The 14,658-nt window shown below is 41.8% G+C and overlaps 1 protein-coding gene across 1 annotated transcript in view; it reads left to right on the top strand.

Annotated features, from left to right (window-relative positions):
* LOC126322302 (uncharacterized) overlaps positions 1-14,658 on the top strand; it is a 255,496-nt gene that overhangs the window by 50,012 nt on the left and 190,826 nt on the right. Inside the window, exon 5 of the mRNA XM_049994279.1 lies at positions 4,285-4,349. Coding sequence (XP_049850236.1) covers positions 4,285-4,349 — 65 coding nt within the window. The remainder of the gene's footprint in view (positions 1-4,284; positions 4,350-14,658) is intronic.

Raw genomic sequence — 14,658 nt, forward strand, 5'->3', positions numbered from 1 at the left:
AATTCTTGCACTTTCTCCTCTGATCATCTTAAAAACTGCATCTTTTTAATGGCATCACACTTCACAAGCTGTGAACTCATCAGTGCTCAAAGTACAGCACATGGTATAGTGTTCCTTCAAGCATATAGCTTCTATATTAACTTAGTGATTTCAGTAAGTGTTAAAGACACAGGAAATCCAGTTGTTGCATCTGATTCAGTATTGTTGACAACTTGGGTGAAGGAATCTTGCTTGCTGTCATTGAGGGTCACACATGTACTTCTTTGAAGTCAGTTTCACAACTGTTGTATATACTGTAGTATGTTATAAATTGATTGGTAAACAAAGAAGTGTCACAAAGAGTTGAATCAAAATAATTATTGAAACAGTTGACAGGACAACTCAAAACACACAGTGTTAAATAGCTGTTGGCTTCAAATTGTAGTGTTTCTGTCACAACAGTGGCTTCAGTTTATGAAGTGTACCAAAACATAAAATTTCTGAGAAAGTTAGACATTTTTTTGAGGGACCTAACAAGTAGTTAAATTTATCAAGATTTGAATTGGCAGAAGTTGCCTATATATGCGATCTTAAGGGCATTGCAGTGAATAAGATCTATTTAACCCATAAAATTCATCTAATCAGATTCTCAGAATGCACTCCAAGCCACCTGAGTAGCTCAGAAAAGCTGATGTTGAGAAGAAGGATCCAAATTGCAAAGCTTGTGAACAGCCACTGAACTTGAGCATGTTGTGCTTAGCAGTTCCTCCATTGAGTTGTGTCCTCCAGGACACCCTATCCTCATGCCTCTACAGCCTCAACACCTTCTCCCCCATCTGTTTCATATGTCCTCCTCAACCCAACATGCCATGCTCTTAGACAGTGATCTCTACCTTTCTGATGGTTCTATCCGTACCTATGTCCACATCAAGCTTGCTAACCACCAACGCCACCTGCATTTTGACAGATGTTACCCCTTCCCCATCAAAAAATAGCTCCCACTTTGACTGGCCACCCATGAATGGCGTGTATGCAGTGATGAGAAGCCACTTTGCCCAGTTTGCACTAGGCCTTCACAGACAAGCACTACACCCCCAAACCTAGTTTACAAACAGATTTCTCACACCATATCCTCACATACCCTTCATACTCCCATCATTCCCAAGAACCAGCTGCAAAGGAGTGCTGCTGCACCACTCAGTATCACCCTGGACTGGAGGAACTGAACCATGTCCTTTGCCAGGGTTTTGACTATCTATGATCATGTCTGGAAATTGGATACATTCTTCCCTCAATCCTTCCCACTCCTCCTAAAGTTGTATCTGGCTGACCACCCACCCTACACAGCTTCCTAGTCATTCCTTTGCTACTCTCAGACCTAACCTCTTGTCACAGGGGATGTATCTGTGGAAGACCCAGGTGCAAAACATGCCCAATTCACTGAATCACTACATTCAACTCAAGTCCTGTCACAACTTATCCCATAAGAGGGAGGGCCACCTTTGAAAGCAGCTCTGCCACTGTTTTTGCACAGCATTTTATGTGGGCATGGCCACTAAGTATCTTTCCACTGAGATGACTGACCACTGCCATACTGTGGTCAAGAATAGAGTTGACCATACGAATTGTGGAACATTGTGCTGAGCACAACATACTAGAGGTCAGTGGCTTGTTCACAGTCAGTGCCAACTGGATCCTTTCCCCCCATAACCAGCTTTTCTGAACTATGCAGATGGGAGTAATTATTGCAGCACAACCTTTGTTCCTGTAATTCTTCTGACCTCTTATCTCCCTAACCTACTGCACCTATAGCCTCTAACTGACAATCTCCCCAACCTATGTCCTACCACCTCCTCCCAGTCCACCCTCTCATGGCATGGTCATTGTGTGTCACATGAACTAAGTGCTTCGGTGATAGTGCATTGTATTCCTATCCCATACATTTGTTTCTCGGTATAGCCACCCTACCTGACATAATATCTCTCACCCCACTCCACCTGCTGGACTGCAATCCTGGCATTGTGTGTTCAGCTGACATAATGTAGCTGCACATCATGTCCTTTGTTTAATCCATATTGTATACCATATTGTATCATCTTGTTATTGTTTCCTTTAAGCTCTTGCCTACTTGTAGTAGCTGCCACAACCATTTGACAATTTTTAATTTGCCGTTTTCATTATGTAACATCTTTTACTGATTGCATAAATACATTTTTCAAATAATTGCTCATTTCCCGTGTCTGTATAATCTTCATTCCTTAAAGCATTGGACATGTTGCATATTTTAAATTTGCTTATTTCTCTATTGGTAAATAAATTTTCATAATGTATGTTTTGATTTCCTGACAGATAAATCTATCTCTTTGTGTAAGTTGGTGTCTAGTTTTATTCTGCTTTTTTAAATTGATCATCATTTGAAATTCTAAAGTAGTTTAGGGCTTCTAAATACTGTGCAGTTTCTTTGTTATTAGATAAAATATATTAAATTTATTCTTTAGTTATGTTTGCCTCTTGTCAAGACTAGTTCTTATATCTTGAAAACAAATCTTGCTGCTCTGCCTGATATTCATTCAGTACATGCAATATTGCTTTTAGTTTATTTTTAAGAAAGTTTATTAGGGCATTTTATCCCTCCTCTGTTCCTGTGTAGTGAAATATATGTCCTAATTTTAATTCTGTTTGCTCATTTTTTTTTACTGAACTTTCGATAAGTCAGTGATCTTATTTAAATTGTCTTCCTGCTTCACTACCTATAATCAGATCATAGAGTTCTGCAATTTATTGTTCCTAAATAGACAATAGTGGCAATAGCTGGACTTCTAATGTTCCTTATGTTAAGGTACTCTTTGTGTGACAGTAGATAGGGGAACAAAGTATTTGGCTGTGCTCTATGATCTTAAGTTATTGCTAGAATTTTGCTCAGTCCACAAGACCAAAAATATTTTTTTCATTGAGGCCACAATTCCAAAATTCCAGGTACCCCCATGAGTCAATATGTACTCAAATAGCCCCGATGATGGTGTACTAGCTGGCTACGGCCCCCAATGGTTGTGAGACATATGAGTGGCACTGATAAATCTCAGCTGGCTGCTGTGGCTGAGCAGTTCTAGGCGCTTCAGTCTGGAACTGCGCTGCTGCTACGGTCGGAGGTTTGAATCCTGCCTTGGACATGGATGTATGCGATGTCCTTAGGTTAGTTACTTTTAAGTGGTTCTAAGCCTAGGGGACTGATGACATCAGTCATTAAGTCCCACAGTGCTTACAGCCATTTGAACCATTTGATAAATCTCCGGGAAGCTGCACTGACAGTGGTTGTGGACTAGACTTGAGCACTTAGGAACCTTAGCCTGAAGTCAGTAGGGTCAGTTATCATGCTGATCTTGTGCCACTTGAGCCTGCAAGTTTCCACTCACTGTTGTGAGTTGGCATTCAGTGTGCCTTTGTATCACACATAATGCAGTGAGATTGCAATGAGTTTTGACTCATCACACAGTGTGTAATGGGTTGGTGAGTGGCCCATCCATATTTGTTCCACGTTAACTAGCCCATCTAACTTGTCAACTTAAGAATGCTATGAAACGCATGACATGAATGTGTGGACTGCATATAGGTATCTGCCCTGGTTGGCTCCCTGAGTATCAATCCTCAATAATGTTATATTTTTATATGTACATAGTAAATTTGTTTTAGCCTTGTGTATGAAGATTATGTCCTGGTGAGAGTGTTGTTGCATGTTAGCTGTGGTAGGAGACAACCACAGTGGCAACTTGTGCATTGCGTGATATATTCATTTAGGTTACGACAGAATCTGATTTCAAGTAATATAAGGTGCCTAGTATATTATATTACTTGAAATCAGTTTTTTGTCCGATAACCAATGTGTTTCTCGGTGTGGCTGACATCATCGAATAAGTTAATGACTACTAGTCAGAAAGTGTGAAGTATTATCAGTACAGTGATGGGGTTGTAACTAATTGACAATGGCTTTTATATATTCAGTAATGTTTATACTAATATTTATTTATTCTGCATGAACGAATTAAACTTGCAGTGGTTCCCCCATCCCCCTCCCCCTCCCCTCCTCCTCCCCCTTGGAACCCTAGCCCAGTTTCAACAAGGGTGGTGTATTTAATTAGTTGTGACCTGTTGAATTTCCATCTTTGGGAGGCAAATGATAAAATCAAACTGTGCATCATATTTATTGATGAACTTTGAAATGAAAGTTGTCTGTATTCTTGAAATAAGCTTGGTGTTAATTTTTCCTTCATTTAAATAGCTGATGTGGTAAAACTACTTTTTGTTCAGGTTCCATAGCTTTGGCGATGACGATTTCGCTCCAGAGGATGCAGCAGATGAATTTATGCCAGCAGGTACTTTTTACTCTAGTTTTTTCCATATAATTTGCTTCTAATAGCACATCAAATGTTTGATGTGTGAACTAATACTATTAAGCATAGCAGGAGTAAAGTAATTGACACTTGATGGATTTGGACAATGAAGTATCATTTATCTCATAGGCTTCAAATCTGAGATGAGCTATATAAAGAGCAGATTTGTTAAAAAACTAGAATGTACAAAGTGGTATGGTTTTGAAAATTTATTACAATACTGCATTTGGAGTGGGACAAGTGGGGTTTTTGTGTGATGTATTCCACTCAATCAGTCACAGTACTGATGTGTGTGCCAACATTTACCTTATAAATATCTTGTGGTCGCCATTCTTGGTGTTATCTACGGTTATGGACCTGCTATGCAGTGCCATCAGACCGTGAAGTGTTCTCTTGACAGTGGACTTCTTCACCTTTCAGAGGGACAGATGCTGAAAGAGAGCTCTGGTCTATTCAAGCTACTAAAATGATGTAAGTCACATTTGCAGTAACTGTTCTGTATTATAAAGTCAATCTTTCCACTGTAAAGCTGCTTTTACAAGTGTAGGTAAACAGATATTTCTATACCTGTAGCTCAAAATAGATCAGAACATGATATTACAGAACACCAGTTCTCAGACATTCTTCAGTTGTTCTGGCAGTGACATGATTGGCCACACCATTTGGTCTGTGACTTCCAAGGCATCACCAAGCTGCGTCACCAAAGCATAAGCAGCCCTCCACAAGAGGTGGAGACACCCACTCGCTGTCATGCCTTGTTGATGTTCTGAGTTGCCATGTTTTACATCACATCTGCACATATGGCAAACCAAAGTGTGGACAGTGGGATGTTCCACGCTTATCGCCGGCCATTGTGGCAGAGCGGTTCTAGGTGCTTCAGTCTGGAACTGCGCGACCGCTACGGTCGCAGGTTTGAATCCTGCCTCAGGCATGCATGTGTATGATGTCCTTTGGTTAGTTATGTTTAAGTAGTTCTAAGTTCTAGGGGACTGATGACCTCAGATGTTAAGTCCAATACTGCTCAGAGCCATTTGAACCATCCACACTTATCAACTACCTAAACGATTTTGATGGTTTCCACAAATATCTTTCTTTTGCCTGGGTGGTTAGAAATGGAACATGTTACTCCACATAACTGACACGTTACACCACATATCACAGTAAAGTATAGTACATTACCATACAGTACAGTACAGAGCTGAACTATACTGTACTGTATTGTATTACGATGTTATTGTTTGCAAGAGTTCTACTCTCAGATGTACTGAACACATTAACCTCTGAAATAAATTATCCTTGTCTTTGGAATTGCGATTGCTTCTTAGATTCAAGGTTCCTTGTTTATTATAAGTTCAGAAGCACATCAGTATTGTAGTAACTGTGACAAACAGCTGCATTGAAATGAGACATATAATGAAGTGGAGTATATTGCAATATATGGAAGACTAGTTTAGTAAGGGGAAAAAACAGTGAAACCAACGAGAGTCAATATATGGATTGAGTGGGGAGTTAAATAAATGATGCACAGTGTGCTAGAGATAATTGGTGTAAATTGTATCAGATAAAACAATATATATTTCTGAGGAGAAGTTATTAGGATCTCCCTTAAATGGTAGATGTGGGGTCAAATACTACTAGCAGCTTTTATAGCACTACACTGTCAGTGTTCATATATTTATGTAGTTAAAATAGTCACAGAAGAAAGCTGTTGATGAAATTTGTTTGTTATCTATGCTAGTATGACATAACATTTGATTTCTAGGATTCATTGTAATGCAGTGGGATACTGTAATGACAAGTTTAAATCAATAAGCAAAGCAAAGCACATGCGGTAATATGGAGCCCTGGCATTTCAGTAGGTGTCCATTACCTCACATGTATGTTTTGTGATACCTAGAAAGACAATTTATACAAACAGGAAAGTGTAAAGGAAATTGGTGTATTGTATCAACGTGCTGTCTAAATACAATAACCTACAAGTTAAGCATAAAGAACTGTGAATTAGGAGCCTATTTCTGAAGAGAAAATATAGATACAACAGTGAGTAGTCATGTATGAGAAAAATAACATCCAATTCAAATTTTTGAAACTTTTTGCTTAGATCAACAATGGGAAGCTTGGGCATGTGAACTGATGTCAACAGAAAATTATTTAATGATTATAATGGTATGTAAGTCCATCCTTTCATCCAGGTAATGGAAAATATGCAAATGCACAAAGATTGGATGTAGGACATAGTAAAGTGGGGAATTTGCATCTAGGTGGATTATGGTAGCTGTGAAGTCTCTACAGCAACCCTAAAGTGACAATTGTCTCTGATAAAGCTGTGTTAGGTGAAGGTTGCCAGTGGTGGAGAAAAATCATACTTTCAAAATGGAAAGGGGCCTCAAATGTAACCTAAAAACATTAATGCTAGAGCCTCAAGTCAATGTGAGTGACATTTCACATCCTGGTGTTACACCAACTCTCAGAACCAAACAGACAGATTATCAGGATGGCAACATTGAATGTTCCAACACGGAAAGGGGGGGGGGGGACTGAAGAGCAATTCTTTAAATATTCTCAGTGTAAAGAGCATGCCATGTAATTTCGGGATTTCAGCCAGATGACGTCATCTTATCGTCATGATATTTGAAAGGCTTTGAGGAGGGGCACTGGATTTGGCAGAACTTAACCAAAATCTTCTAGTGAAATGTAGGTGATACTCTTGTTGTGTGACCTCAGAGTGAAGGAGAACTGTCACACTTTTTGTAGCATCTGAATTAAATCCAATTTATGATGGAAGTGGAGATAGAAGCTATAGGTATTTCTGGGGGCCTTGGTCAGCTGGAAAGTGGATGGATAATTGGGCCATTCCATTCACCACAAGCCCACTCCTACAGACATGTGTTTGCAGGTATCTCACTTCCACCACTCTTCACAAACTATGGGTGCCCTTTGAATGTTGATGCACCAGACACATGATGGAGACAGCCATGCAAAGATACTAGAACACCTACAATCAGTGTTCAAAGATAATGGATATTCTTCATAGCAGATCAGCAGAGCTTTGAGGTGGAAGAAACATGACCACCCATCAGGTCAAGAGGAGGTGGTGCAGTTCAAATCCAGCATGTTCCTTCCATATGTCCACAATTTCATCAAAATTAGGCAGAATCCTGAGGAAACATTATGTCAGAGTAATTTTCAAGCCACCTTCAAAGACTTGTGTTTCTCTTGGTTTGTCAAAGGGTGATTGGGACTGCAGAAGGCTGGAATCTATGGAATCCTTTTTTCAGTGTGGCAAAGCCTACATTGGTCAAACAACACACACGGTATGTGAAAGGTGTATTGAACATGATTGCCACACTTGCCTTTCACAGACCAGGAAGTCAGTCAGCCATAGCCGAACATTGTATTTCCATAGGACATTCTATGGTTATTTTGCTATAGAAGTTTTAGCCTCAAGATGATCATTCCACGATTCAATTATTGAGGAATCAGTGCAAATAAGTTTGACAGGAAGATATTAATCATGATGGCAGCTTTCAGTGAATAAGGTGTGGAACCCAGTGATTTCTTTACTATCTACAGAAAGAAAACATTTTATGACTCATGGTACACCTAGTGACAGTTTTATTAATTTGACATTTGAATTTTAACTCTGCGAGCCCACATCCCGACAGAGAAAGCGCACACCAGGACACCAGGTGCACTCAGTGTGTATACCTTGGGGCCTCATTCAACATGCCTCCCAGAGGTATTACCACTCTGGGGAGTCCATGCTTGGCTACCATGGGGCCCCAGCCTTTGCAGCACCTTTTCCTTCTGTGCTGCATGTCGAAACGTGTCTGGGATATTGTTGGGAATGTGTTCTGAATTTTCAGTAGCCCGACATCAGAACAGTCCCCACACTGTTTCTTTGTTCTCCATCTCCTATCCCTTCTTCGCTTTGGCATTTAAGGTTCCTCTTTGTTTCTTCCTGTGTGCTACTCGAGGCCAACCCATCTGTCTGCTACATAATAGGTGACTGGGTAATTTCCAGCCCTGAGTTGACAGGTAGGGTGTTCGTGTTCCCCCTAGCACAGGCCAAGACTAGGCAGGGTGATTGCCTGAGCTGCTACCTTTCTGAACTGCCAGTTGGTCCTTCTGTTAGGAATTCGGGAGGTGTTAACTGAGGTGAGGACAATCACCCAAGATGGATTAGCTCCCTCAGCTGGAAGGGGTGTGCCATCAGAGGTGCTGAAAATCATGGGGGATTTTCTCGCAATGAGCCAATTGCCATCTCAATCTACATCTACTAAACATAAACAGAATGAGGGTGAACATTCCAAGACTCTCTCAGCTGCACCTCAGTTTCTCGTGGTACCATGTGCTGAAAGAAGTCAGTCCTTTGCTATGGTAAATCCGTTTATTATTCAGAAGGGTATTGATGCAGTTGCAGGCCCTGTGAAAACCTACTCTCATTTACATAGTGGCACATTGCTTTTGAAGACAATTTGTGATTCTCAAGTCCAACAACTGCTTGCTGCTTCGCTCCTCCATGGCTATCCTGCTCATGTTGAGTCCCATTGAACACTGAATCCTTCATGTGGTGTGATTTACACTAGACTGCTCATTGGTCTGACTGAGGGAGAAAGCTAAATTTACCTATGATCAGGGCATCACTGCAGTCCATTGGGTAATGAAAAAGGTTGATGCAGCCTGCACTCTATTTCCCACATTCGAGATAGTGAACCCATCAAAGATCGAAGCAGGCCACGAAGTCATCACGGTCCGATTGTTCATTCCAAACCTGATGGGCTGCTACCAATGTCAGTGTTACAACTAACTCTAATATCCTGTTGAAACACGGTCAAATGTGTTAATTGTGGTAGGGGTGCTCACAAGGATGATTGCCAGTCTCCTCCTCCCCACTGTATCAATTGCAATGGTGAACATGCAGCCTCATCCTGAGAATGTCTTGTGTATCTTGATGTGTGGGCCACCCAGGAGATCCGGAATAAGGAAAAAAGTGCCTTACTCTGTTACTCAAAAGTTGTTGGCTAGTTGAAAGCCTTGCGTTTTACTATCTGGCACTTACAGTACTGTTCTTGCTACACCTTGTTCCATGAAGGACACAGCCATGCAGACTTGCAACCTCAAATTCAGCACCAGGGTTGTGAAATCTCCCAATTCCACGATAGCATCCCTGTCTCCTTCGTCTCCAGTTTTGCTACAAGCTACCACATCTTTGCCTCCAGCAGCGGAATCACCTGTTATATGACTGATAGGCCGGAAAGGACAGAAAGAATACTCATGCAAAGACTTTTTACATCCCTCCAGCCAGCAAACATTTGAGTCTTCCTCTGCCAACCAGAAAGGCTCCAAGAAATCAAACAAAGGCAAACAATTTTCTTCTTTGCCAACTCAGTGATCCTCTTAAATGGTGTCGCAGTGTGATACCCTCACCCACTTGACCTCTAGTTCAACAGTGCGCACCATTAACAGTTTCTCTGTTCTGGAATCTGTAGGTTGACCTAGTGAGACTGCCGATGCCTCTGTATATCTCAAGGAACAAGATCCTCCAGCCTCTGTGCCATGTAGCAGAGATTCTTCAAAGGCTGGCACTCGGCAGCTGCCGAGGTGACAACCCTTCATTATTTCCCTCTTTCCCCTTTCCCCGTCATGACTCTCCTCCAATGGAATGTTCGCGGCATTAGATGGATCAAGGACTAGCTATGGCTGCTCTTGGAGTTGCAACGTCCACTTGTTTTCTGCCTCCAGGAAACAAAATTGCGTGCTCTTGATTGCTTTGACGTCTCGCATTTTTCTCCAGTCTGCTTTGTCCTTCGCCCCCGAGGATAGCATTCCATCTCATGGGGGAGTCACACTGCTCATCCGGGATGATGTTCATAGTCAAATTATCTCACTGAACACCAGGCTGCAGGCTGTTCGTCCAAATTTTCCTTTCTCGCTTCACCTTTTCTCCTCGTAACATGTGCATCCCTCCATCATTTTATGTCACCAGGGAAGACTTCCTCCAGCTTATTGGTCAACTCCCTCACCCCTTTCTGCTGCTCAGTGACTTTAATGCACACCATTCCTTCTGGGGCTCTTCCAGAACCGGTCCAAGAGGTGCCCTCTTGGCTGACCTCAATCAACTCAACCTTATCTGCCTTAGAACTGGAGCACCCATGTTCCTTTTAGACTACTCCACACAAATTTATTCCCATTTGGGCCTCTTGTTCTGCACTGCCCAGCATGTCTGTCATCTCAAGTGGCCCGTTCTTCTTGACGTGTACTCGAACCACCATTTCCTGTGTGCTATCCAATTGCTGACTCCTACCCAAATATATGTAAACCCAACTGGCAGCTTTCTAAGGCTGACTGAAGGCTTTACTCCATGACAGTGGTTTTCTCTGAACAACATTTCCCCAATTGTGATGACCAGGTGGAATACGCTACAAACGTTATCCTTACTGCTGCAGAACGTCACATTCCTCGCACTCCATTTTTACCACATAGTGTCCTGGTCCCTTGGTGGACTGAGGCATGCCATGATGCAGTTCGCGCGTGTAGACGTGCTCTCCACATTTTTAGCAATCATCGTACAATGGCAAACTGCTTTTATTATAAATAGTTGTGTGCTCAGTGCCATCTCATTCTTCAAAGATAGGAAAAAAAGCCAGTTGGATTTCATTTGTTAGCTCTTTTAACAGTTCCTCTACTTCTTCTACAGTGTGGGCCAACCCCTGGCAACTCTCTGGGACCAAGGTCCGTTCCCCAATTTGTGGCCTGGCTGTAGCTGATAATGCCATTGTTGACCCAATAGCCATCTCTAAACCTTAGGCCACTATTTTGTGGAGATTTTGAGCTCTGCCCAATATCACCCTTCCTTCATCCATTGAAAATGAATGGAGGCTGCCCAAGTGATTACCTTCTCCTCTCAGAATTGTGAGTACTATAATCCCACCTTTACTATGAGGGAGCTAGATTATGCTCTCAATTTATTCCGATCTTCCACCCCAGGACCAGATGATGTTCACATTCAGACTCATATATAGTATTGCATATGGGCAGATGACACATTTCCTGGCCACTGACATGAAGCCAGTATCGTATCCATATCTAAGCCCGGTAAGGACAAACGCCTTCCTTCTAGCTGCCACCCCATTTTTCTCACCAACTGTGTTTGCTAGATGATGGAACGTATGATTCATGTCTGGCTGGCATGATGTCTAGGGTTTCGCAATCTACTAACCACTGCACAGTGTGAATTTTGAGAATGCCTTACTGCGGTTGACCATATCGTCGCTTTGCCAACCCATGTTATGAATGGTTTTCTGTGGAAATACCAGACTGTGGCCATGTTTTTCAATTTAGAGGAAGTGTACGACATGTGCTGGAGGACTGGTATCCTCTGTACTCTCTACACATGGAACTTTTGAGGCCGCATGGCCTGTCTCCTTCAGGAATTTTTAAATGACTGAGTTTTCAAGGTCTGTATGGGTTGTCGGACACCTTTAGCCAGGAAAACAGAGTGCCTCTGGGCTCCGGCCTGAGCATAATCCTCTTTGCTGTAACTGTTAGCCCTATTATGGCCTGCCTCCCGCTGGACACACCTGTCTCCCTTTTTGTTGACGATCTATTGCAGTTCTCCTTGGACTTGTTTCCTGGAGTGTCATTTTCAGTGTTGTCTCAATTGTCTTTATTTGTGGAGCATCAACAATGGCCTTCAGTTTTCCACGGACAGAACCATTTGTATGAATTTCTGGCAGCACAGTGGATTTCTTCCAAAGTTTCTACAGCTTGTGCCCAATTCTCATCCATTCATCGACACTACTAAATTCATGGGGTTTATGCTTGATAGATAACTTTCTTGATCCTCCCACATCTCTTACTTCGCCGCACGCTACACAGCGTCCCTCAGTGTGCTACGTGTCCTAAGCAGTGCTTCCTGGGGAGTGGATGAGACCACACTTCTCCATTTGTATTAATCCACAGTCTATTCGAAACTAGACTATGGGTGTTTTGTTTATGCATCTGCACATCCTTCCATCTTGCACTGTCGAAACACAATGGAATCCGTTTGGCCACTATCACCTTTTACACTAGCCCTTCTGAGAGTCTCTCAGCAGAAGCTGCCTAATGTCCACTGTCATAACCGCATGATATTCTACTCAGCAGATACACATGCCGTTTGTCTGCCATGTCCAGCCACCCATCCTATGCCTCCTCCTTCGATGGTCTCCTCCTTCGATGGTTCCTTTGACTGCCAGTATGGGGCATGTCCCTTCTCTCTGTTACCTCCTGGAGTTCACTGTTGGCTATTGCTCTTGCAGCTTAACTTCATGCTACCTGCCACTTTTCTAATGAGTGTGAACCCTTCGCCACCTTGGCTTTGTGCTGTGGCCTGTGCTCACCTTGTACTTAATTTGGTTCCTAAGGAAACTACCCCAGATTCGATATATCACTGTAAGTTTCTCAACCTTTACATGGAACTTTGCAATAGTACTTTTGTGTACACAGATGGCTCTTGGACTGACAAACGATTTCTGGTATCAACATCTGGAACATTGCTGAGAACACTTGTGTTCTAATGTACGTTTACCATCTGACTTATCAGTCGTTTTAGCAAGTGGTGTGGGAGCTGTCACCTGGGTTTTACTTTTTGTCTGTCGTAGCAATATGGCAAAGTACATTTAATCTTTAGTGGGAAACTTCTGTTGCTCTACAGCGTGTTTTATGGACCTTTTTCCAAGAGAAAGTCCTTGTTCTTAGCTCTCTCTCCTCTTATCAATTGGGCTTAATTTATAACTCCCTTTCTTAATAATGTTCTGACATGGGCACATATGACATTAGTAGTTTTTGTGCCCTAAAACAAAACAAAACAAACAAAACATCACACATCATGTTGAAGAGGCTATTCCAGCATCCATTGTGGGAATAGGGTGCAACCAACTGTAGATTGTGGCATACAGTGGAATAAATTATGCTTGTTGTGTGGGCTCCGAGGTCATTCTTTGGTCATTCGGGTGACTGGCAGAGAAGTTTGAGAAGTCCAATCTTGCACTTAGAGTTTCAACAAAGCTGAAAATTTGCAGCTTTGTTGCCAGAACTTATCGTGGCCCTTTTAGTTCTGATTCGAGTAGAGAGGCTGAATCAGATACTTCCAAAGTTCTGTGTCAAGCAGCTTCCTGGATTTGGACCAGAGGGTTGAGAACTATATGATCCTCCTAAATACCGTAGGTCAGATGTGCACTACACAACAGAGGCTGTTACTCAGCTAGTTGACTGTGTGTGGGGTACACAGAAGGCTTTTTAAATTAGGCAACTCTCCATTCAGTCCATATAATGATAGCTGTGTAAAACCCAGAAGTATCAGTGTAAGATAAAAGAAATGGGTCCCACAGGTTAGTGTTAAAATCCTAATGGTAAACTGCCGAAGCATTCACAACAAAGCGCCAGAGTTTGAAGCACTCATGAAAAGCAGTGAAGCTTATATAATGCTAGGTACAGAAAGCTGGTTGAAGCCTGAAATTCATAGCAATGAGATGTTTGGGAAAAATTTAAGTGTACCGTCAAATGGGGTGATTTTGGACACCGGGGCGGATTCAGACAGTATGGCTTATTTGCTCTTTGCCATTGCATAGAAACAGAGTTACTTATTTTAACGTCTGTGCGCCAGTTATTTTAAGCTCAAGATTGCATTTATCTCTTCCCACAACTTTCATTTTGCATCAATTGATCCCTAGGTGAATAATTGATGAACAGTCTCAGTGTTAAAAATCCATACATTATTGTAAAGTGGAAACTTTCTATTGTTGCACTGAGCGGGAAGTTATTGTAACTGTAATTGTTGATGCGTTTGGGCTCAGTAGCTAACAGCATTGAGACAATTTTTGTACAAGTTTGTTGAGTTTCTTGTGCAAGGTCATAAAATAATGACGGTTTTTGCAAAACTGTGTATTGTGTGGGATGATTTCTGACAATGACAAGAACGTATAAGAGCAGGAGAGGTGCTACTGTATGGTGTAATTATGACCCGGAACTTTTAGATAAAGCTGTGATATTCAGAGTGGTAAATTATCGTACAGAAAACCGTGAGATTTGTATGGTATACCTGAATCAACCCTACAAAATAAAGTGCAGAAGGCACATTCAAAAAGAAATGGGAGGACAGCCAGTGCTAGAAGAAGAAGAAGAAGAAGAAGAAGAAGAAGAAAATGTTGAAGCAAGGTATCTTGAGGGCTGCACATTGGGGATTTCCCTTCACTAAATTGGATGTTAGATATTTAGTTAAAGGCTACCTCGATAAATCTGGCTGAAA

This window comes from Schistocerca gregaria, chromosome 2 (genome assembly GCF_023897955.1).
Source record: "Schistocerca gregaria isolate iqSchGreg1 chromosome 2, iqSchGreg1.2, whole genome shotgun sequence".
In the NCBI taxonomy this organism is placed as follows: domain Eukaryota; kingdom Metazoa; phylum Arthropoda; class Insecta; order Orthoptera; family Acrididae; genus Schistocerca; species Schistocerca gregaria.